This window comes from Heloderma suspectum, chromosome 5 (assembly GCF_057233095.1).
Source record: "Heloderma suspectum isolate Gila_16-S chromosome 5, 16-S_ref, whole genome shotgun sequence".
Taxonomy (NCBI): domain Eukaryota; kingdom Metazoa; phylum Chordata; class Lepidosauria; order Squamata; family Helodermatidae; genus Heloderma; species Heloderma suspectum.
In genome coordinates this window covers 101,867,758-101,890,103 of record NC_139462.1, presented here as the reverse complement: position 1 = coordinate 101,890,103, position 22,346 = coordinate 101,867,758, and the positions used below count along the sequence as shown (strand labels likewise).

The window sequence follows — 22,346 nt, the reverse complement described above, 5'->3', positions numbered from 1 at the left end:
AACAAGGAAAATCTTCAAGTATGGCCTTCTGATACTTTAAACAATAAGAAAGCTTGCCTTAGAACAAATTTCGTGCAGGCTTGTGGCAATGGCTTTTGCTGGTGTGTCACATCGAAACACGTGGCATTTCAAAATCCTTGTCTCTCGATCTCTTGCTACGTACGCAAAGTCCCTGTGCAAACAAAATTAATTAGTATATTAAAACTAACGGCACCCACATACAAAAAGAGCTGCTTCAATTGAAAGACAGAAGACAATAGAAAGGTCATAACACGATGTTGTTGCTGCCCATCATTGGCGGAGGCAGCGACAGCAGCAACTCCCTTTGCCTGCCTATTTTACAGAGAAGGCAGGCAGAAGCAAGCAAAAGGGCTTGTTCTAACCCTCTTTTTCCTTACCCTGGCACTTCTGCAAGCAGCCTGAGACTGAGGTTGACATGCATGTGCTAGGGTCAGGCTTCCGAGGGTGCTTTTGGAGAAGTGGGAAGAGGGCGGTTTGATTTTGCATGCCCCCCAATATCTTTATGGTAACCAATAACAAGGGTACATCTTGTTATGCCCTGCTTGAACTTCCAATCAGAGGCACCATTTAGGAAGGGCAGTGGGGGGGGATGTTCCCTTCCCAGGTTTCTGATCAGATGAGCATCTGAATTTTTGGCCAGCTCAATGGTTCTATGTACTGGTTTGCATGATTAAATCGTGGTGTGTGATTTCCATAATTGGCACCTGGGTGCGGCTTGTCATGTCGTCCAAACCCGGGCAGCATGACTTGTTGGAGGGGAAAACAACCAGCCCATGGGTTATTTAAATAAGCCATGGTGGCTTATTTTTATCATGCAAACTGGCCCACTGAGTGACTAAAGAATTAAATGAGTCTCTCTGCTAGCGAAGCATGCCAGAGGCACAAATCCTTTTGCTTCAAACAAGATGGGTGTGTGTGACTGCTGGAGATATACTTATTTGTTAAATATCTTAAACTCCATCATAGAAGAAGTCCCTCTAGGTGTTGTGTAGTTTAAAATACAATAAAATCCACGAACAATTAAAAAACCCAGCAGAGACTCATACCAGCATAATACTTATAAAATACACCATAGATTAGAACAGCTAAAACAGCTGACAGGTACAGGAGTTAAAAACCAAACCACTGGCACTAAAATGCAGATCTTTAAAATCTGCTAATGCTGTTATAATGATTATAAGGTATTAAAATGAAACCACAAGAAATGCTCTTGACTGTTTTTTTGTAATTTCATCCTGAATATAGCCAGGATGAAACTGTAGGCTGTTATATATGCTGTTCAACTGTGCTGAGAATCCCTGTCTCCCCTAGTGAAAAATTATTCCTCCTCCCTCCCCCCCGAAATGATCCCCTTCCCCCAATTATTCTCCTTAGTTGTCCACATTGAGATCTAAAATGTCAATAGATTTATGAAGTGCAGCTTGCTGCACATATCATGATTCCTCAAGTTTGGCCTATTAGCTGGCAAAGCTGTTGCCACAGGCAAAAAAACGCATCAGCAGATTCCGTCCCTCTTTTCTTTTAAGCCAAACACATTAGACACAAATGTTGGAGGGGGTGGGGGTGAGAACCAGCAACCATCTGCTATGAAATCATCTATCAACATAAGCAATCAAATGTGGATCTTTCCTTCCGGCAAGGTCCAGAGGATAGGGTGACTTCAATAATTAATCAAGTAGGTAGCTTAGGAAAATCCATAGCCACAGTTTACAAGGATGTTGAACTGAGGCAGAGGTTCTTTTTAAATGCTCCTGGAGAAAACCAACCTAGTTCAACCCCTGCTGTGTTTCAGACACTTCTCTTCCACATGAACCATTAGATAGCTCCAATTCACACCTTTCCTGTATTATCACCAAGATTCATTGACCTTGAACATTCATGATAATACTAATCTCCTGCGCAAAGGCCAGGGAGGTCAAGAGGATATTGTCTTTGCACAGCAAGAATTGTTCAGTACTGAACTCATCACCAGAGACTTCAACTTTGCTTTCTTATCCATCTCCTTCACTGCAGAATCCTTTGTGGATCACTTGTTCTGTTAACCTCAATTGTATTCTAGCTCATTTCAAGCTGATTAATATGAGGAGAGATTTATGGGCAAACTGTTTACCTGCTTTACTGAGGAACTTGCAGACTTCTCAGCTCCATGCTGGAAAACCTACAGGCCTTCTGCATTTTACCAATTCTCTACAAGGCAGGGAAACTAGAAATGTTTTTGCATTTGGGTCTCGTCCTTTATCCAAGATGTTCAGGGTAGTATATATGCAGTTATCCTGTTTTATCCGCATAGGGATTGAACAGTAGGTTGAGACTGGCCCAAAGTCACTCAGTGTCTTTTAAGGCTGAGCAAATATTTCAATTCAGGTCTCTCCAGTCCAACACTATATTCATGACACTACTACTTCAAGTGTGGAGATGAGGGCGGGGGAGGGGGGACAACAAACAGGTCAGACTAGTGCTTATGTCAGGGAATTAAACTCCTAGAAGGTCGTGCTATTGTCTAGGGGTTTACATATCATGCAACAGGAAAGTCTTATTAGGCCACATTTGGAATGAGAAATTGTTTGAGAACTTCGGCTATTGGGTGAAGATGAAGCAACTTTAATGTGGAGCCAGTATTCTCTCTTTTTCTTTTGTGGATTCCTCTTGTGTATGTTTGATGAGGGTAAAGCAGTGACAAAGAGATGCACAAAGAGATTTTTCAGAGGCCAAGGATAAGCAACAGGGGATGGCCTTCTTGCCCTGCTTGCAAATTTCTCCGAGAGAGTAGGCCAGTTCGCACAATGGGTTTGCATAACCCTAGAACGGACCATGGATTATGCGAGGGTTGTTTAACCCTCGCATAACCCACACTCACTGGGTTCGCATGACATGACAACCCCAAAGGGGCTTTTAGATATGTAAAGTGGTGCCCATAGGTACCATGGCTTACTGTCAGTTAAATAACCCATGATGTGCCACAACATGTCATGCAAACCAGGTCATTATGCTGGACTAGATGACCCTTGGTCTAATTTGCCAAAGCAATCCTTAAGTTCTTATGGAATGTTCAATATGCAAGCCTGGAGAGCGAACCCAAACGACACAACTGAGCTTGACAAGACTTGCTTCATTATTTGGGACAGGGGCATGGGATTGTCCATGGATGAAGAATTAGGTATTGGGAGTGTGAGAGATGTATGTTCCGCTTATAACCAGCATTCTGGTACAACCACTTTTGCTTGCTTCAAACCCACTTGTATGCAGGTCAGCTCAGACCAGCCAAAAGGCTAACTGATAGAGCCCTTACTTCACTTTTCCTGTCATCAGTGTTTGCTATTCTGTATGCTCTTCTCTCCCCCTTCATGGATCACTGCCTTGTTGTGGCGAAGGGGCTTGCGTAACTCAGTGAAGCCATAAGCTATGCCGTGCAGGGCCACCCAAGACGGACAGGTCATGGCGGAGAGTTCTGACAAAATGTGGTCCACTGGAGAAGGAAATGGCAACCCATTCCAGTATTCTTGCCAAGAAAACCCCATGGAACGCATCACAAGGCTAAAAGATATGATGCCGGAAGATGAGCCCCTCAGGTCGGAAGGTGTCCAATATACTACTGGGGAAGAGCAGAGGGTATTTCCAAGTGGCGCCAGAAACAGTGAAGCGGCTGGGCCAAAGCCGAAAGGACACTCAGCTGTGGATGTGTCTGGTGGTGAAAAGAAAATCCGATGCTGTAAAGAACAATATTGTTTAGGAACCTGGAATGTCAGATCAATGAATCAAGGTAAGCTGGAGGTGGTCAAACATGAGATGGCAAGATTGAACATTGACATCTTGGGAATCAGTCAACAAAAGGGTGGGAAAAGCAGTACTGGGGTACAATCTTAAAAACGATAGAATGATTTCAGTACGAATCCAAGGCAAACCATTCAACATCACAGTAATTCAAGTCTATGCCCCGACCACTGATGCCGAACAAGCTGAGGTTGATGGGTTCTATGAAGACCTACAACACCTTCTAGAACTAACACCAAAAAAAAGATGTCCTCTTCATCATAGGGGATTGGAATGCTAAAGTAGGAAGTCAAGAAATAATCGGGATAACAGGCAGGCATGGCCTTGGTGTACAAAATGAAGCAGGACAAAAACTAATAGAGTTTTGCCAAGAGAACACGCTGATCATAGCAAACACTCTTTTCCAACAGCACAAGAGACAACTCTACACATGGACATCACCAGATGGTCAATATCGAAATCAGATTGATTATGTCCTTTGCAGCCAAAGATGGAGAAGCTCTATACAGTCAGTCAAAACAAGACCTGGAGCTGACTGTGGCTCAGATCATGAGCTTCTTGTTGCAAAATTTCAGCTTAAATTGAAGAACGTAGGGAAAACCACTAAACCATTCAGGTATGACCTAAATCATATCCCTTATGAATATACAGTGGAGGTGAGGAATAGATTTAAGGGATTAGACCTGATAGACAAGAGTGCCTGAGGAACTATGGACGGAGGTCCGTAACATTGTTCAGGAGGCAGCAACTCAATCCATCCCAAAGAAGAAGAAATGCAAGAAAGGCAGGTGGCTGTCTGATGAGGCTTTACAAGTAGCTGAAGAAAGAAGGGAAGCGAAAAGCAAGGGAGAAAGGGGAAGATATATCCAACTGAATGCAGAGTTCCAGAGAATAGCAAGGAGAGACAAGAAGGCCTTCTTAAATGAACAATGTAAAGAAATCGAGGAAAACAACAGAATGGGAAAGACTAGAGATCTCGTCAAGAAAATCGGAGATCTCAAGGGAACGTTTTGTGCAAAGATGGGCATGATAAAGGACAAAGAAGGCAGGGACCTAACAGAAGCAGATGAGATTAAGAAGAGGTGGCAAGAATACACAGAAGAACTATACAGGAAAGATCTGAATGTCCCTGATAGCCATGATAGTGCGGTCACTGAACTTGAGCTGGACATCCTCGAGAGTGAAGTCAAGTGGGCCTTAGGAAGCATTAGTAACAACAAAGCTAGTGGAGATGACAGCATTTAAAATCCTATTTAAAATCCTAAAAGATGATGCTGTTAAAGTGCTGCACTCAATATGCCAACAAATCTGGAACACTCAGCAGTAGCCACAAGACTGGAAAAGGTCAGTTTACATTCCAATTCCAAAGAAGGGCAACGCCAAAGAGTGTTCAAACTACCGCACAATTGCACTCATTTCACATGCCAGCAAGGTGATGCTCAAAACCCTACAAGCTAGGCTTCAGCAGTATGCGAACCGAGAACTACCTTAAGTACAAGCTGGGTTTCGAAGAGGCAGAGGAACTAGCGATCAAATCGCCAACGTTCGCTGGATCATGGAGAAAGCAAGAGAATTCCAGAAAAACGTCTATTTCTACTTCATTGACTACGCTAAAGCCTTTGATTGTGTGGATCACAACAAACTGTGGCAAATTCTTAAAGTGATGGGAGTACCAGACCACCTTACCTGTCTCCTGAGAAACCTGTACGAAGGTCAAGAAGCAACAGTAAGAACCAGACATGGAACAACCGAGTGGTTCAAAATTGGGAAAGGAGTACGACAAGGCTGCATATTGTCACCCTGCTTATTTAACTTATATGCAGAGTACATCATGAGAAACGCCGGCCTGGATGAATCACAGGTCGGAATTAAGATTGCCGGGAGAATTATCAACAACCTCTGATATGCAGACGATACCACCCTAATGGCAGAAAGCAAAGAGGATCTAAAGAGTCTCTTGTTGAGGGTGAAAGAGGAGAGTGCAAAAGCTGGTTTGAAACTCAACATTAAAAAAACTCAGATCATGGCATCTGGCCCCATCACTTCCTGGCATATAGAAGGGGAAGAAATGGAAGCAGTGACAGATTTTACTTTCTTGGGCTCCAAGATCACGGCAGACGGTGACTGTAGCCATGAAATTAAAAGACGCTTGCTCCTTGGGAGGAAAGCTATGGCACACCTAGACAGCATAGTAAGAAGCAGAGACATCACCTTGCCGACAAAGGTCCGTCTAATCAAAGCTATGGTTTTCCCAGTAGTAATGTATGGCTGTGAGAGCTGGACTATAAGGAAGGCTGAGCGCCGATGAATTGATGCTTTCAAACTGTGGTGCTGGAGAAGACTCTTACGAGTCCCCTGGACTGCAAGGAGGTCCAATCAGTCCATCCTAAAGGAAATCAACCCTGAGTGCTCATTGGAAGGACAGATACTGAAGCTGAAGCTCAAATATTTTGACCACCTAATGCGAAGAGAAAACTCTCTGGAAAAGACCCTGATGCTGGGAAAGACTGAAGGCAAAAGAAGGGGATGACAGAGGATGAGATGGCTAGATAGCATCACCGATGCAATGAATATGAACTTGAGCTCACTCCGGGAGAGAGCGCAGGACAGGAAGTCCTGGCGTGCTATGGTCCATGGGGTCACGAAGAGTCGGACACGACCGAACGACTGAACAACAAAAACAACAATGCTCTTCTTAAGCCAGGCACCTGCCCACTGACTCTGCCTCTAGCCAAACATCTGTGCTGGGAGGTAAATATGTGGAAAAGTGGTGTTAAATTTCGAAGGTATTAAATTTCATGAGCCCAATATATATGTTTTTATTTGTTTAAATCACAACTAGAAGTGCCCAAGTTAAAAAAAAGACAGCAATTACCTCACCTTGGCAACCAGATATGCAACAGGGAGCTACATAAACTATCTCTGGAGATAGGAATACAAAGGATGGCATACTGCAAATACATGCCTGGGATTGCCAGAGCCTCTTTCGCTTTGGCTAATACAGGAGTTGAGGTAGTGGGCAAAGTTAATGTGGCTGTCCTGACATTGCTCAATTAAAAAATGGTGCCAAATGGGGCCCCAGAGCATAGTTTTCTAATATCTGCCATGTGATGTTCAATCTTCTACAAAAACAGGCATTCACCTTTATGCATATACTTTCTACACTCTGCCTGGCAGTAACTCTGAAACATCAGTACAATTAGATTGAGCTGTTATTCCAAACCAAAGCCAGAAAACAAGCTGATTTGGGAGGTGGCAGTGGCAGGAGGAATCAATGAAATGTAATTCTATGCAAGGCTGTGGCTTGGTTTTGTTGATGAGCTATAAGAAAAAAGAAAATCCTTTAGTTTAAGTTCTCCAGGTCAGTTTATTAGAGCACAAAGGGGAAAGAATACCTTCAATTTTTTTTTTAAAGTGAAACTGAACAAACATGGAAAAAAATTCAGTTCTTTTACTTCTATTCTCTTAAACAGTTATGCTTCAGAACTAATTGATAGGGCTTCGATTGTCATGCCAATTTAACACCCAGTTAAGCGCCATTAAACTGTGCAGTGATGGTTAAATGTAGTGACATAAAAGAGAATTTATGTGAACATTGTCCAGCATGAGCTAGGCTAGTCATTACACTAATGCCCCGTGAGACATCCCAATTAAATGCAACCTGAAAGACGTTAACGAATTTGTATTAATAAAAAATGATGGGACCAGAGCCACACATTCGTTTTTGGTGTTGCAGCAAGAGGTTGCACTTTTAAAAGGTTACACATAAACGGCTTGAGCAGGAAACTGTTCCTGCCCCCTTGAGCTTCCACAGGGTACATTTTTCCCTGCTTCAGCATTCTCAGCTGATCGAACATCTCGCAAACAATGACGGTTTTCATATGTGAGGTTTCAATTGCCTTTGAAATTCAGTCCCGATTTTTCTGAATAACATTTGATTATTGTTCATTCATTAACATTTAATGAATTAACTTTCTTGCATAATTAATTTATAAGAAATGAATAGCTAATCATGACAATCATCCTTCCTATCCAACCCTTTTTTTCTGTCCGGTGCTACACTCATTTTTCTGAAGAGCAATGTTGTATAGGTTTAAGGTGATTTTGGAGTGGTTGATGAGATTCACAATCGTTTCAGACTTATACTGAGAAAACTAACTACCACAGGAAAAGTGATGGGAATGTCCTAACATGAGAATGCTGTTGCCATCAAAAGGAGCTGATCTTATAAAAGATTGTAGAAATTAGGTAGCCACTAAAAAATGAAAGTGCCCTGGAGCTGTAAGATCATGCCCCCACTTTCCTATGAGGTTGGCCACATCCACTAAACCCCATGTGTCAATCCTGTTGTTCTTCATAGAGGGACTCATCTCCTCCTCAGCCTTTCTAATTATTCAACACTGTTAATACAGCTCCCTTAGCTGCCTATTTATTTTTGGCTACCAAGACTTCCCCACTCCCAGGGTTATCTTCTGGTAAGTCAGCAATTTCAGCCCAATAAGCTTCTCCTGGGTCCCACGGTCTTTCTTCCAATGTTGAAGCCTGTGGAAAGCCAGCTGTTGCTGCTGCCTGGGTGTGTCGGGGCTTGGGGGGGGGGGACCTCTCAAGAGCACACTATTGCTATTGTGCCTCCTGAATCTGCTTCTTCCTGAACCACCACTGAGATGGCTCAGAAAATGGATGGATGCTACTAGAAACTGAATTGGTTTGGCAGGCTTTTGATTTTGGCATTATATTCTCATCCTACCTCTTCCTCCAAGAAATGCAGAGCAACATACATCAGCACTTCCCCCATCCTCATAAGAGAAAGGGTTATGCTGAAAGTGACTGCTGTAGGATCATGCTGCCAGAATATCAATTTGGAATCTTCATCACAGGGTCAACAGTCTTCATTAAACACTCCCCCCCCCTCTATATATGGGTGCCTGTGGGGAAAAATAACCACTCCTTCCTGCATCACTTTCCTTTGTCTCAGGTACCAATGACTCCAGGCTGCCCCTCACCTTCAACATAGTTAAAAGTGGAGTAGAATTCCCTCTTCCTCTTTCCTGCATATCTGCTTCCAAAGAACCCTCAGTCTTTTGTATTAACAGCACTACCTGCAATCCACACAGGCAAACTAAGAAGGAAGAGAGAAGGAAGGAAGCCCCTCCCCACACTCTGCTGCTATAAGTACTGCTATTGACAGGGACAGGGTGGACTAACACATTCTCCCACTCGCAGTCTTGTTTGAGACTTGTGTTGTGGGCCACACTATGAACTGCCGTCTTGCTGCTCAAGTTAATGCTGTATGGAGCAATCTTGATTTATCATACAGCTGTGTTGGACAGGTGTAAAGAGTCTTGTATCTTATATGGAGGTCTTTAATTCTTGTACATAAACTTTCACATGTATGGCAACATGGTGGCATACTCTATGCCCCTCCTGAGAAGCCTGCTTGATCTGAGGAAAATTAGCTGCTCTCAGGAACCCAACGCAGCGGACATATCTCCACAAGTGGCAATTTTTGCAAAACATTTGTTCCAATTTTATCACTAATACATTATTTTTATATATTATTTCTCTAGACCTCTTCTGCATATCATGATGTGTAATTTTTTTCTAATTCATCCTTAGACAGGTTACACTGAGGAGAGGGACAGCAAGACAGACTTGCTGTTCAAACTAGCCTTGTATTCTGGTCAGTACGTTATTTTCTGGCTCAGAGCAAAATGAAAGACACAAAGAACTGTGCCTTCCAACCAAATGTCAGTATTCAGTCCATTGTTTTGTGAAATTCAATCAGACCTCAGCTAGTGTCCAACAGTTAAGCCCAACCATGGTTGCTTATATTCTTTGTGAGCCTGTACTTCAGAATTTCAGTACCACAGTTCTTTTCCACTTTAAGCAAAATAATGCATCTTTCAGTCCTCCATACAGGTTATGAAATATGAATACCAAGGAAAACCACTTTCTTATCCCTTAGCAGTGCTCCCTCCAGGGCATACTAAGAAGATTGTACTGTTGCAGTTCACGAAGTTTTAGCCTTCAAGAGAAGAATTCCCTGATGCTATCAAAACTGGTGACTTTCATAAGCATTTGAGCTCCATTAAGTATATGGACTTAGACAGTGCTTGGTAGGGCAGCTGAATAATCCTCTTGACTTCATTCCTGCAGATTGTGTACATGAACAAAGGTTTCTGGAAATTTAAAATGTAAAATAAGAAAAAGATGGAGTTGTAGGGATTGAAAGAACCAGAAAGCCCTATGTAAATGTACCTGTCAAGGATTCCAAGCACTCCTGTTGAGTAGTGAAGCAACAGAGAGTCTCCCAAGCTCTTTATTCAGTTAATAGCATCTCTTCACACCTCAAGTGACTAAAAAGGCTGGGAGATGCCCTCTGGGCCTAAAGTAACTAATAAAACAGAGCTTTGGTAAGAGAACTACTGAAACAGGGCAGTTGCCTTTCAACTACTGAACAGATCTTTCACCATGCTCCACAAGCTTTTTCTGGTCTTCTCCAGGCAGGGTCAACTTCTGACAGGCTGCCACTCTGGTGGAACGCCTCCCATCTCCCCCCGCTTAACGAGACAGCGAGCTCTGCCATCTGTCAACGCAGGTCCTCCTTCTTCCTCCAACAGATACCAGGTTCCCACAGGGAAGGGGGAAGACAGTCCCCTCCTGGTTGATAAGTCCCTGGGAAGATTTATCACTGACTCCTGGAGAGTCCGGGGGAATTTCCTCCCCTGCTCCCTGTCCCGGCTGGGCTTCTTCTACTTCTGCCTCCGCCTCTCAATTTGAGTCAGAAACCAAACCAGGAAGCCTGGGCTCAATCCTGACAGTACTTCAGAGAACCTCTGAGTACTCTGTACCTTTATATTTAAAATAATAATAATAATAATAATAATAATAATAATAATAATAGTGTGGCAAGATCATCTGGGATGTGCACATTATACAGATCTTCCTCTATTAGTATCATGGTAACACAGACACCATATTTCAGTGGGTATAGGAAAGCTGGCAGACCTCAGATACTTCACTAGGTACAGGTAAGTTGGAGACCGTGTTTCTCTTACTAAGGGTAAGAGCTCCGCCTTTCTCCCCCTTATAGGTCCCATTCCTATTCCTGCCACTCCACAGCAGGCTCTCCTCTGTAGTTTTTCTGGAGCCTTCACTTCTTGCTTCTCTAGTGGACGCTCAGAGGGCCACAATATGCTGGAAAGGGGGCTCCAGTTGCACCATTCCCCTTCCACTAAACTCTCTCACTGATAGCTGACTCCAGGTGTGGGTTGGTAGCCTTCCGGAGATGTTAACTGAACGCTCTCAGGTGGCTCCTCTGATATTAAGGCTAAGCCTGGGTTTAGTGAGAGTGGTTTGCCTGGGAGACCTACAGGGACACCATTCTTGTCTCTCCACAGAGGTCTTCCTCTCCTCTCCACATTCTCACCTTCCCCTCTTCTCCATCAGAGATCTCTTCCTCCCTCCTGTGTCCTGCCCTCTCCCTCCTAGTTCCCTTCCTTTTAACTGTTTTGCCCCGCCTTCCTGCAGCTGCCTCCTGTCTTCCTGGAGGCCGGTGAGTCCTGGCAGTCTGTCACAACTAGTAACAACAGCAATAAAAATTATTCACCTAAACTCACTAGGCACTGTATAAAAGCCTCACTATTTTTAAGCACTGCTATGAGCAGCTTTGCAAATAACTGTTGAGGTTATTTCTCTAGTGGCCACCTATGTCCTCTTTTTCCTGCCTTTGCTCCTCCCCTCCCCTTCCTCTTGCTTCCCCCAGTGTAGCTCAACAGCTTGCCAATTCTGTTTCTTCAAGCTCTAGAGAACTACTGATTCTTTAAGGAAGTAATCAGCAGGGAGAGGACATTGCATTCCAGACCTTTGCAGAATCTTCCTACTGGCCTCATATGTATGCTGGGGTGTGGAAGAGCCAGTAGAAGGATGACTTTGCAGGAACTGTGCAGGAAAGAAACTCCTGGGATAATGACAGCACCTTCCCACCTCCACGCCTCTGTGTCCTTCGTGTGACCTTCACATGAAGGTCACAGAGCAATTTCTGTGAATGCCCATTATTGTCTTCAGCCAAGTCAGGAAATCAACAATACCAAGAACTGAGCTACTCAAGTTTCCACTCTTTCATGAGAGTTATTATAATAAACACTTCAGATCAATATTCAGGGCTGTGCTATTTATCTATATCGATATATAAAATTGTACCAAGAAAAGCCAAATTATGGAAATATGGATGATTTCTCCTAGTTTGGGTAATGTATTATTGAACGTTAACCATTTTGTATATTTTTTTTCTGGTTTTGCTATTACATGGGAGGGACATAGAGCTAAGCTGGACACTGAATCCTCCCCCAACCCCCACAACATAAACTGTATCCCGGCTTTCCCCAACTTAGTGCCCCTCCAGGTAGACTGGACTACAACTCCCATCACAGCCAGTCAGCACGACCAATGGCCACAGTGGCTGTGGATGATGGCAGCTGTAGTCCAACACATCTTGAGGGTACTGGCTGGGCAAGGACAACTTATCTAGTTACCTTCTGGCTTCTGAGGTTTCACAAGGTATTGGCCCCACCTTGAAAGCCATAAAGGTGAAAATTTTGCTTTAGAAAGAAAAGCTGTGATTCTCAGAAAGCTGGGCTACAGCCTGCTTTCTGAGAATCACAATACCACATTATGATTTCTGCAGAATCTCTGCCACAGTGTTCTTTTGCCCGTTCTTATCAGATGGCACAAAGTAACCAAAAGATTTTGCCAACAAGAGAAGGATAGCTCATGTTTATCGCTCCTAGCCTATCCTATGATCATTTCTTAGGCTGCATGATCGGTACTGCGATAAAAGTTCACCCATTTCCCTAGGCCAATCATCCTACATAACGGATGAAAACGGGTCAAGGCCTAGGAAGTATTCTATAGTATTTCCCTTTCTATTGCCAAATTTCTGTGACTTTTAGGAACAAAGGAAATAAGGAAGTATTGGGTTCTTGATACATACATCTGATATTAGTTATTTGTACCACCTTTTGCAGAAGACCAGGACCCCCGTTTCCCCAATACAAGTTTAATCTCTGTGTCAGAAAAAAAAGGGACATGTGCCGTTGACCTGAATGTTGGTACGTTACAACGCCTTACTTGTTTCCACCAGTCTGCAAAACTTTAAGGATACAAGTTGCTTTCTGAAGAAATGGGAAATCACCCTTGAGAGGCTTAACAGATAAGCTATGGGAAAGCAGCCCTGATTGCCTTCTCTCCCTCGGATCTAACTCTTCCTTCTTGTTCCTCCTCAAGGAACTCTGGCTCATTGGCAGCAAACCTGTTGATCAGAGCTAGGCCAGGCAGCTTTGTTCTTCCCAGTCCACAACCTAGTACTATATCTGATGAGATTTTAAAAACTGAAGCTGCAAATCTTACACCCACTCACCTGGGAGTAAGCCCCACTGAATTCAATGAGACTCGCTTCTGAGTAGACATATGTAAGGCTGTAGTGTTAATTTGTTTTTGAATTGGAGAATCAGGAGTGGGCCAAAATATCTAGGACAGCCTTCTCCAATCTGGTGCCCTCCAGATGTTTTGGACTATAACTCCTATCATCCAGCCAGCATAACCATCTAGCTAGGGATGATGGGAGCTGTGCTCCCAACATATCTGCAGGGCACCAGTTTGGGGAAGGCTGATTTAGAACCATGCAAGGTTCATTTGAGAGGAAGTCCCCTTTTCCTCCTCAGTTTGGAGAAGGATGTGTCTCCTCTAGCACTCAACAGCATTAGGTTTTATGATCTTGAATAACATTTGAATAACATTTTATGATCTTGAATAACATGTTGAATAACATTTGGACCAAACTCCTAGAAAGAGAAAGAACTACTAAAGAGTGCCTGTCTAAAGCCTGTGTGTGGGGGGGAGAGAACCTCAGGCCCAGGAGCCAAATCTGGTCCTTATGGGATCCCAATCCAGCCCTCTGGGGTTGCCAGGTGGCCTCGCCCCTTCCCTTGGACCCATCCCCTTTAGACTTCAAAGACGTTACAGAACTGCCATCTGATAAGGCAAAAACAATACATTCTCATGATTAAAACTCATACTCAAATAATGTATTTGCTTCACCATGATTTGCAAGGCAACAATGACTTAATGCTGGTGATGAAAGACAGGAAGAAAAGAAAATAGTGAAAGACATTTTACCTTTCTCTGTATCCCGGAAAAGCATGAAAAACAGAGCAGAGAGAGAGAGAGTTAGAAAGCATTCACACAGACCGCTCCAGCCCTGTTGTTAACACTTAAGACCCTCCTTGCCTGCTTTCCTTAACAAGGTGCACTGCAACTATTCTGTTTCTGTTCACCCGCTGTTCTGGTTTAGGTCCTGTTGTGCCCAAGTCCATAAGTATTTTTGGAAACATATAATGAGGCCAACAGGTACCAGTTGAATTTAGAAAGGGAGGCAGCACACAAATATCAGCAGTGGAAGAGAGGCTTAAAATAACACACGCAAATAAGGGAAACAGTTGGCATAAGGGAAACAGTTGGCAGAAGTGTGTATGGAAAGCAAGTCACACCAATCTTTGCACTTCCAAGAGAAGATGATATTTAAAGAGGCAATGTCAAAAAATCATGGCTTTAGACTAGAGCAAAGAGGAATGTCATCATTATGAATATCTTACGTGCTTTTAAAAAAAAGATTTTTGTAGTTTTTATCCATTTTTGTTTAAATTTACTTTTTTTGTATTGTGCTGGATTTTTTAATAGACTTTGAATGATTGGTTCAAATCTTGCTTTTGCCACAAACACACCAATACCCTTAGGCAATCCATTATCTCATCCTCAGTTTCAATCTGGGGACAATATCTCACAAAACTGTCCTGAGATAAGCCATATGAAGCACTTTGAACACTTTGCACCTCTATAATGCAAGTGCTATGTAACATCATTGTGTATGTTATCTTATGCTATAACTTATGTTATGCAGAGTGTGTGTGTGTGTGTGTGTGTGTGTGCTTGTATTACTGGCTTCATAGGTGCCTAAACTCAGTGATGTGGCATTCACAGTGTTCCATAGATCTATACTATATTTCTGAACACACACATGAAACTGATGGGGATTTAAATCATGCAGACATCCAAAATGTCTTATCAATCACCTATTTTAACAGTATTCTACCTATATAAGGGTTTGTGACATGGAATGTTTGCTCTATTAGTTAAGAGATATTAGAATAAAATCTTGGGTAAATACCTGTTAAGATTTAAGAGTGACTTTAGACTGTTAAGACTTAAGAATGACTCTGACACAGCATCAAAAGTTAATGTTTAAAATCATGAATATATTGGAATTTAAAACTGGGGTGAGATGCTGAACTATATCCTCAGACTCTTGCTAGCATTTCACATATAAGCAACTTCATCTCACTGACAGCAGGAAGGAATACTTCTGAATGATACCACCACCGACTGTTTCCAATTTATACATTTGAACTGAGATATTTAGCACTTAGTTTTTACTTAAAGACTATGGTTGGAGAGGTTGGAGATGTGTTACTGCTCTAATGACTGATAAGCTTTAGAAGTCCTAAAGGAATCAGAATAACAACTCAACAGATTTTAACTGAAACATGTTTACATGTTTCTAATAAAATATGGCCAGGGCATAAAATATGACACAGTACTTTAAAAAAGTCAGAATTTTATGACAAGGTAATTCAAATTCTGCATTATTAAAAGGTGAATTCTGCAACGTGTATGACTTATTGGAAGCAAGCTTTTTATATCTTTTTCTTATTTTACGCAGCCTTACATTTTAAGAAGAATACACTGCTTATACTTTAAGAAGCAGTGTATTCTGCTTCTGCTAATAATGGGGACAGACAAGGAATCATACAAAGCACTGCAGTTCCAATTTTGACTGCTGGAAGTCTTATTCAGCAATCCTTTCAAGCACAGATTCACTACCATAAGGTCTACAAACTTGCTTTAAAACAGAAAAGAAAGCTGATTTTGATGCCAGGTACCATCTTTTTCACCTTGTCCAAGCTTCTATATAATTGCAGCATACATATAGCTCTGAATACTATCTCCTGCTTCACAAAGTCACAACAACATGGAGAAAAAGGAAAAGGAAAAAAGGAAAAAGGAAATGAATTATAGTTCCCTGGGTGTTTTCCTTTACAATCTGATAAAACTGTTGCTGCACTAGCACCTAAACCTACATCAATGCAACATCACAAGTATGTCATAATGGAGTAGATACTTAGGACTGAGTTGCCAGTCTATAAGAACCATCGGGCAATTGTTTTGGAGCATTATTTAATACATTCTTATCGTTTCCTAGCCTAAGTCAACAGAGCAAACTATATGACCTATCCCACACATTTGACAGGAGCTGCTCAACATTTTCAAATTATTAGGTTTAGTTAATAGGCGAAAAAGATGCACATCACTGCTATAAAACATACTTCCTTTCTTGGCATAGCTGAAGAATCAAGCCTGAAGATATTGGAGAATTGAGTTTAGTGACATTTCTTAGAAGAACACTTCTATTTTCTTATGGCCATCTGTCAACATTTAAGTTTGGTTTGAGAATTGCAGCATCTCTTTTCATTATTGGACTTCTGTACTTCACGGCAAGTTGGATAGTTGGCAGAGCGCTAAACTGGTGAACACTAAATGATAATTTGTAACATTTAATATCAGTTCTCAGAGTATGGAAGACAATGCCACCAGCCTTTGAAAACTGTTCAGACCCTTCAGCTGGTCCAGAATACTGCGGCCAGATTGTTGAGCGGGGCCAGTTACAGGGAGCACATGACTTCCTTGTTACAGCAGCTTCACTGGCTACCTGTCTGTTTCAGGGAAGAATTCAAAGTGCCATATGACCTATAAAGTCCTTGGGACTAGGCTACCTGAACAGCTGCCTTCTTCCATACGAGCATGCCTGGAGTGGCCCTTCTTTTGAGACCGCTGCCATCAGAGGTGAGTTTGGTGACAACCCAAGAGAGGGCATTTTTGGTGGCCACTCCCAGGCTGTGGAATTCCCTCCCAAGGGAGGCTAGGTTTGCTCCCTCTCTGCTATCCTTCCAACGGCAGGCAAAGACCACTTCATTCAAAAAGGTCTTTGGCCTGTAAGTGGGTCTGTGAGTTGAGTGCTGTTTTTATTTTTGTTATTGTTATATTTTTATTGGATTTTAATGTGATTTATTGTTTCAATCTATTTTAAATTGTTTTGTAAGCTGCCTTGAGTGCTATTTTTTGGTAGAAAGGCAGGGTATAAATCAAATCAATCAATAAAATAACCCCATCATTAGGCTTCTCTCCATCTTATACACAAAAGTTCCAAAAAGTATTTCCCCTCTAACTACTTCCATGGCAACTTCAGCATTTCTTGCACTGCCATTCAAACACATTTGAAGGTATCAAGACCCTTGATAGTATTCCTGAGGAAACTTCCAACATTAACTATTACACTTCGTTAGCATCTGTTATTTCTGAGAAAACCACTGTGGCTATTTTATACTCCTTTCCCTTGAAATATTTATGGAAGCATGGGGAATGCAATATTAGAAAAGCACACCCTACCCAACCATTTCTATTTAGGAAGAAATAAAGAACTTAATCAGGAAAACCATCGGCATTGTCCTTTAATGCTAAAGCCCTATGGATTCTTGGAACTACAGATGGATCTTCCCAGGAGTGGCTAATTAACCTTTAGAACAGTGGCAGTGCCCTTCTTCTGGTACTTCCACTGTTAAAATACTCTATTTGTATTAGCCATAAGCCATAGCAGTTTCCAAAGTACATCAAATGTACAAAATACAAATGACACAAGGGAGTTAATAACATATCACACAGCATGTAAAAAAGAAAAATAAGTCGAAGAGCATAACTAAAACTTATGCCTTTAATAATAATTTAAAAGTTTTGTGCTATCATGATTATTTCTTCCTTTGAGGTTTTGGCTACTTCACCCTAACTCCATCTGTAGCCAAGTAAAGAGCAGACAGTCACATAAAGAACATAAACTATTGATCTGTCAAAAATAGCATGCAGGAATACCCTTCATTTTCTCAAGTGGCAATATTCCAGGATACAATTGAGTTATGACCTAATCATGTATCTAGTCAAGTGCCTTTATAGATATATCATTACAAGCAACATTATTTCCCCAAATAAAATCTTCTGTTCCTGCTACTTAACAGAAGAAAAAGAAACTTCTACTCCAGGAGTGGATAGAAGGTACATCAGGATCTATTGGTAGATGTCTGGGTGATTTGCAGTAGATCAGCAAGGGTTTTTGACTCTCAGTTGTTTAACAATAGCAGCAACAAAATTATTTTTCCACCTAAATTAGGCAGCTGAAATAAAGAAAGCCTGGAGTAACTAGGAGTGGACTTATGTGTGAAAGGGACTGTGAGCTCAATTCAGTTCTGGTACTGAAAACAAATGTCTTGGCTCAGAATGTACTTAGAAACACCCTGTTCTTTAATTCTAAACGTATGTCTTTTGCATCGGGCTCTGGTTGGTGGAGCCGGGGGAGGATTGTATGTCCTAGTAAAAACCAAAGTAGATCCAACAAAATGGATCTCCCCCTGCTCTACTCCACTACTGATACAGGTAGAGACAAATGGCTGTAAGTCCCCCTTTCCTCTCCAGCTTCACTATCCTCCTTTCCCATACCTTTCTTTTTCCTTCCCCTCTTTCAGAGAGACTTAGAACTCAGATGTGCCTAGCCCCAAATTCTTCAGCTCCCCCCAAACCATAGTCCTGACCCATGGCACATGTCCATGGTCTAGCCTTCCATACACAGCAGTCCTCAGTTCAGACACCAAGTGGGCCTTTGAGCTAATTTCTCCACCATTTGAACCCTGTGCATGGATGTCTACAGTATTCATTTTGTTTTTCTTGTGTGCTTACTATGTGTAGCTTTGCTTGTAATATGTGAACTCATTAATGCCATCCTGGAGTTCATATAAATGGCTATTACCAATATGTAATTATTATTGTACATTTTTATTCTTACGCCTTCAATAAGTCAATCCCCGTTTTGGAATAGACTTGTGTGCGCACATCTCTTTGAGACAAATCTGCCAAGATGCACTACAACCAACATTAAAAGGATCCTTACATGCATTTAATCCTGGAATGTGTGTATACACACATGCTTGTACAGAGAGGACACTCAATGATTGGGTTTGCATGATCACCCATGGGTGCCATCCTGAATATTCAAGCCGCAGCTGCAGCTTGTTGTGTTGTCCGAACCTGAGGAACGAGGGTTATATGACCCACCGTGGCTTAAATGAGCCACAGTGAGCTGTACGAATGTGTGAACCAGCTCATTAACACTGACAAGTTTTTAGTCCTTCTGGGTGAGAAGACAGACTTGAGTGTACAATGTTTGGTGGAATCTCAGAAGCCAGAGAAGTGAATGAATAAGATTTCCCCTGGTCAAGAGTTAGGATTTCAGTATTTTCCATAGACCTTTCCTAGAAGAAGCAAATATGAATATCCAAAGTTGATTGATTTGTATAATTTATTCAAGCTGCAAAATCCAGCTTTTCCTGGTGCAAAATCTAAATTTGATTTGGAAGTGTACATAGCCCTGCATGTGAGCTACAAAAGAAACAAAGATCGTCAGAAAAATAAAATAGCTGGACCTTCCCATCTATATCTGTCTCTGTGAGCAGTGCAATGCCAAGCATGTTTACTTAGAAGCAAGTCCACTGTGTTCAATGAGGTTTACTACCATGTAAGTGCTCACAGGCTTGCAGCCTGTGACTGAAAGCACAAGCAGGAATCAATCTGACTGAAAGCACAAGCAGGAGTCAATCCCATGGAACTCAATGAGACTTACTGTCAATTAACTTGCTTTGGATCTGGCTTTTAAGGACTGAAGACTGAAAATTTATTTTGTAATACGTCTAGAAGCTCAAGTTGTCCCTCCTTCTCCATGCCAATGTCACTGTCGCTCCCAGGAATGTGAGCGGGTGGGGGGCTCTCCCTCCAGCTGCACCTCTGAAAAACGAGCAGGTTCCTCTCGCATGGATTGTATCTCTTCCTCAGAATCAGAGCTGCTTTGGGACTCTATGGGCTCAGATCCAACCCTGACAGAACCCAAGGTAGCGCACACAGTCATTTTCCTCTCTATTTTATCCTCACAACAACCCTAGGAGGTAGGTTAGGCTATGAGTCAGTGACTGCCCAAAGTCACCCTGTGATCTTCGTCCATGAGTGGGTACTAGAATCCAGATCTTCCAAGTCCCAGTCCAACACTCTAGACGCTACACCACACTGGAGTCAGCTATTTAGTGTTCCTTGCCTAGGAACTCCCAAGACCCATAAAAGCAACAGCTGATGTTACTGTGGGTGTCAGATTATATCCGCTATAAAGTGGCTATACATGGTAGGCTACATAGTCTGGCATCCATGGTAACAAATCGAAGGCTGTTTAAAACATCCTGGTGGGAGAATATTAGGGCTTCCATATTTGCAGTAAACACTGCTGTGAGCAGGTTACAAGACATCTTCTTGGCAAGGAAATGGAGGGAACAATCCTATGGCCGCTAGACAGTGGCTAGATGGCCATAGGATATGGTGATAGCTGGGAACCGACCTCAGAACCCACGCATTCAGCTCTCCCAATTCTGCAGAACCGACCTCCTCTCAATTCTGCGTTGCCTCTGAGGCAGTGCAGAACAGCCCTGTCCTCTGCACTCACAAGAGGAGCACGGAGCGGCCAGAAAGGGGTGTGGCTGGGGGCGTTCTGGGGCAGGGAGAGCGTAGCTGCATGTACGACACATCCAATATGTTGTACAGCAGCTTCCTCCCCTGCTCAGCCCTCCCGCGGCTAGACAGCTGCAATCGGCTGTCTCACCGCAAATGCAGGACAGGAGAAGCAGGGAGGGAACAATCCCCTCCCTGCTTCTCTTGCCCTTCTTTGGATAGGCGGTCGCCTCCAAGTTCAGAGGTGGCCACCTATCTAGTTAGGAATGCGCCCTAAGGCTTTCTTCTCATGTTACCGTTGAAATACAGCCTACCTCAACCAGGTGAGCTCCAGATGTGTTGGACTACAACTTCTTCATCCTCAGTGTGGCCATTGACAAAATATCAAAACCCGTTCATTTCTAAACCTGTTTCACTCATGTACATATAATAAAAGACAAGCCACAAGGGGTCTGAATAAGCCTTTAAAATTAAAATGGAAGAATTTATTGGACAGCAGGGTACTTCCAGATGGACAATTCCTAGGGTGACAAATCAGAAAGCATTGTGTAGTTATCCCATTGTTTTCTCCTTAATGGATTTTCTGCTTTAAGAAAAAGAGACTGAAGAACCAATGGGAAAACACAAGAGGGCTATGAGTGGAAGGTCTGGACCCTCTGTAAAATTCTGTGAATGAGGCAGGATGATTGTGTGATAAAAGCCTCATTTGGAAACACCCTCAGTATATTCAGCACTTTGTCCAATAGAAATGGTAGCTTAATTTTATCATCACATCAGGATGGGAATAAAATTCAGCTAAACTGAATTAAAATCACCTGCACTAGGTCCACCATACTTTTTAAGGTCTAATTATATATATACTTTGTCTAAACATTAATTTATATCACAAATTTTAAATATCAGTTTGGCCTCTCTCATTAACTCTTGCCCAGTTGCAATATTAAAATGGGTCCAGAGCTGGTGCATCTATTTTAGATTATTGTTGAACAAAAATTGTACACACAGCTTTTCAGACTCATTTACATGTTCCACTTATAGAGTGCAGGGATTAAGTTAGGAAAAGGAAAGTGCATTCCATTTTCAACTAAATAATTCACTATTCTTTCACCTCCTAAGAAATGCTTCAGGGATGAATAATAAAAAAGCCCATCTTCCCTCAGTTGTTAAAATTATGTTAATGGTAAAGTAACCACTATAAATACATAATTAAAGTTGTTGTTCTAAGATATGCAATTTACTGTGTGTTTTATTACACTACAGCAAAAACTCGGCAGCACTTGATATTCTTTTATACTCAGAAAACAAATATATAAGCAGAGACAATAGGCAAAGCAAAGACATTCCCCCAACACATGTCATAAACCAAGTCGAAGAATGGAAGTGCTGAGTGATTAGAAAGAAAAAGAAAAGAAAAAGATGGATGGGTTTTTGCTATCTTCCTTCCCCTCTCCAACATCTTAATGAGGATTTTTAGCAATACATCAGTTAACAAGTCAATAAACTGTGCTTTCTTACACATCCTTCAGCAGATACAGAAAGGTTTTAGAAAGCAGAGATTTCTCACTGATCCAAAAACATTTCAGTTATGAAGATTTTTCTATCAAACGAAAGGTGCTTTATTTACGTGTGTGTGTGCGTATCTAACACACGCACACACACACACACACAGTTTTTATTAACAATTCCTTAGAAATATATAATAAATGTACAATCAAGTTATTCCTCTTTCTGAAAGGGTGACTTCTCTGACATGTTTAATAAATTAAATATCAGATGTTTATGAATTAGAAATGAGAACGTTTCATCTAATAGGTGAGGGTAAAGACTGGTTTTATCCAAGCAGTTATATA

General features: G+C 42.0%; 1 protein-coding gene across 3 annotated transcripts in view; it reads right to left on the bottom strand.

Annotated features, from left to right (window-relative positions):
* Nucleotides 1–22,346, bottom strand: part of APBB2 (amyloid beta precursor protein binding family B member 2) — a 243,694-nt gene that overhangs the window by 10,912 nt on the left and 210,436 nt on the right. For all 3 annotated transcript variants that reach the window (XM_084856916.1, XM_084856917.1, XM_084856914.1), the window contains one exon: nucleotides 58–172. In XM_084856916.1, coding sequence (XP_084713042.1) covers nucleotides 58–172 — 115 coding nt within the window. The remainder of the gene's footprint in view (nucleotides 1–57; nucleotides 173–22,346) is intronic.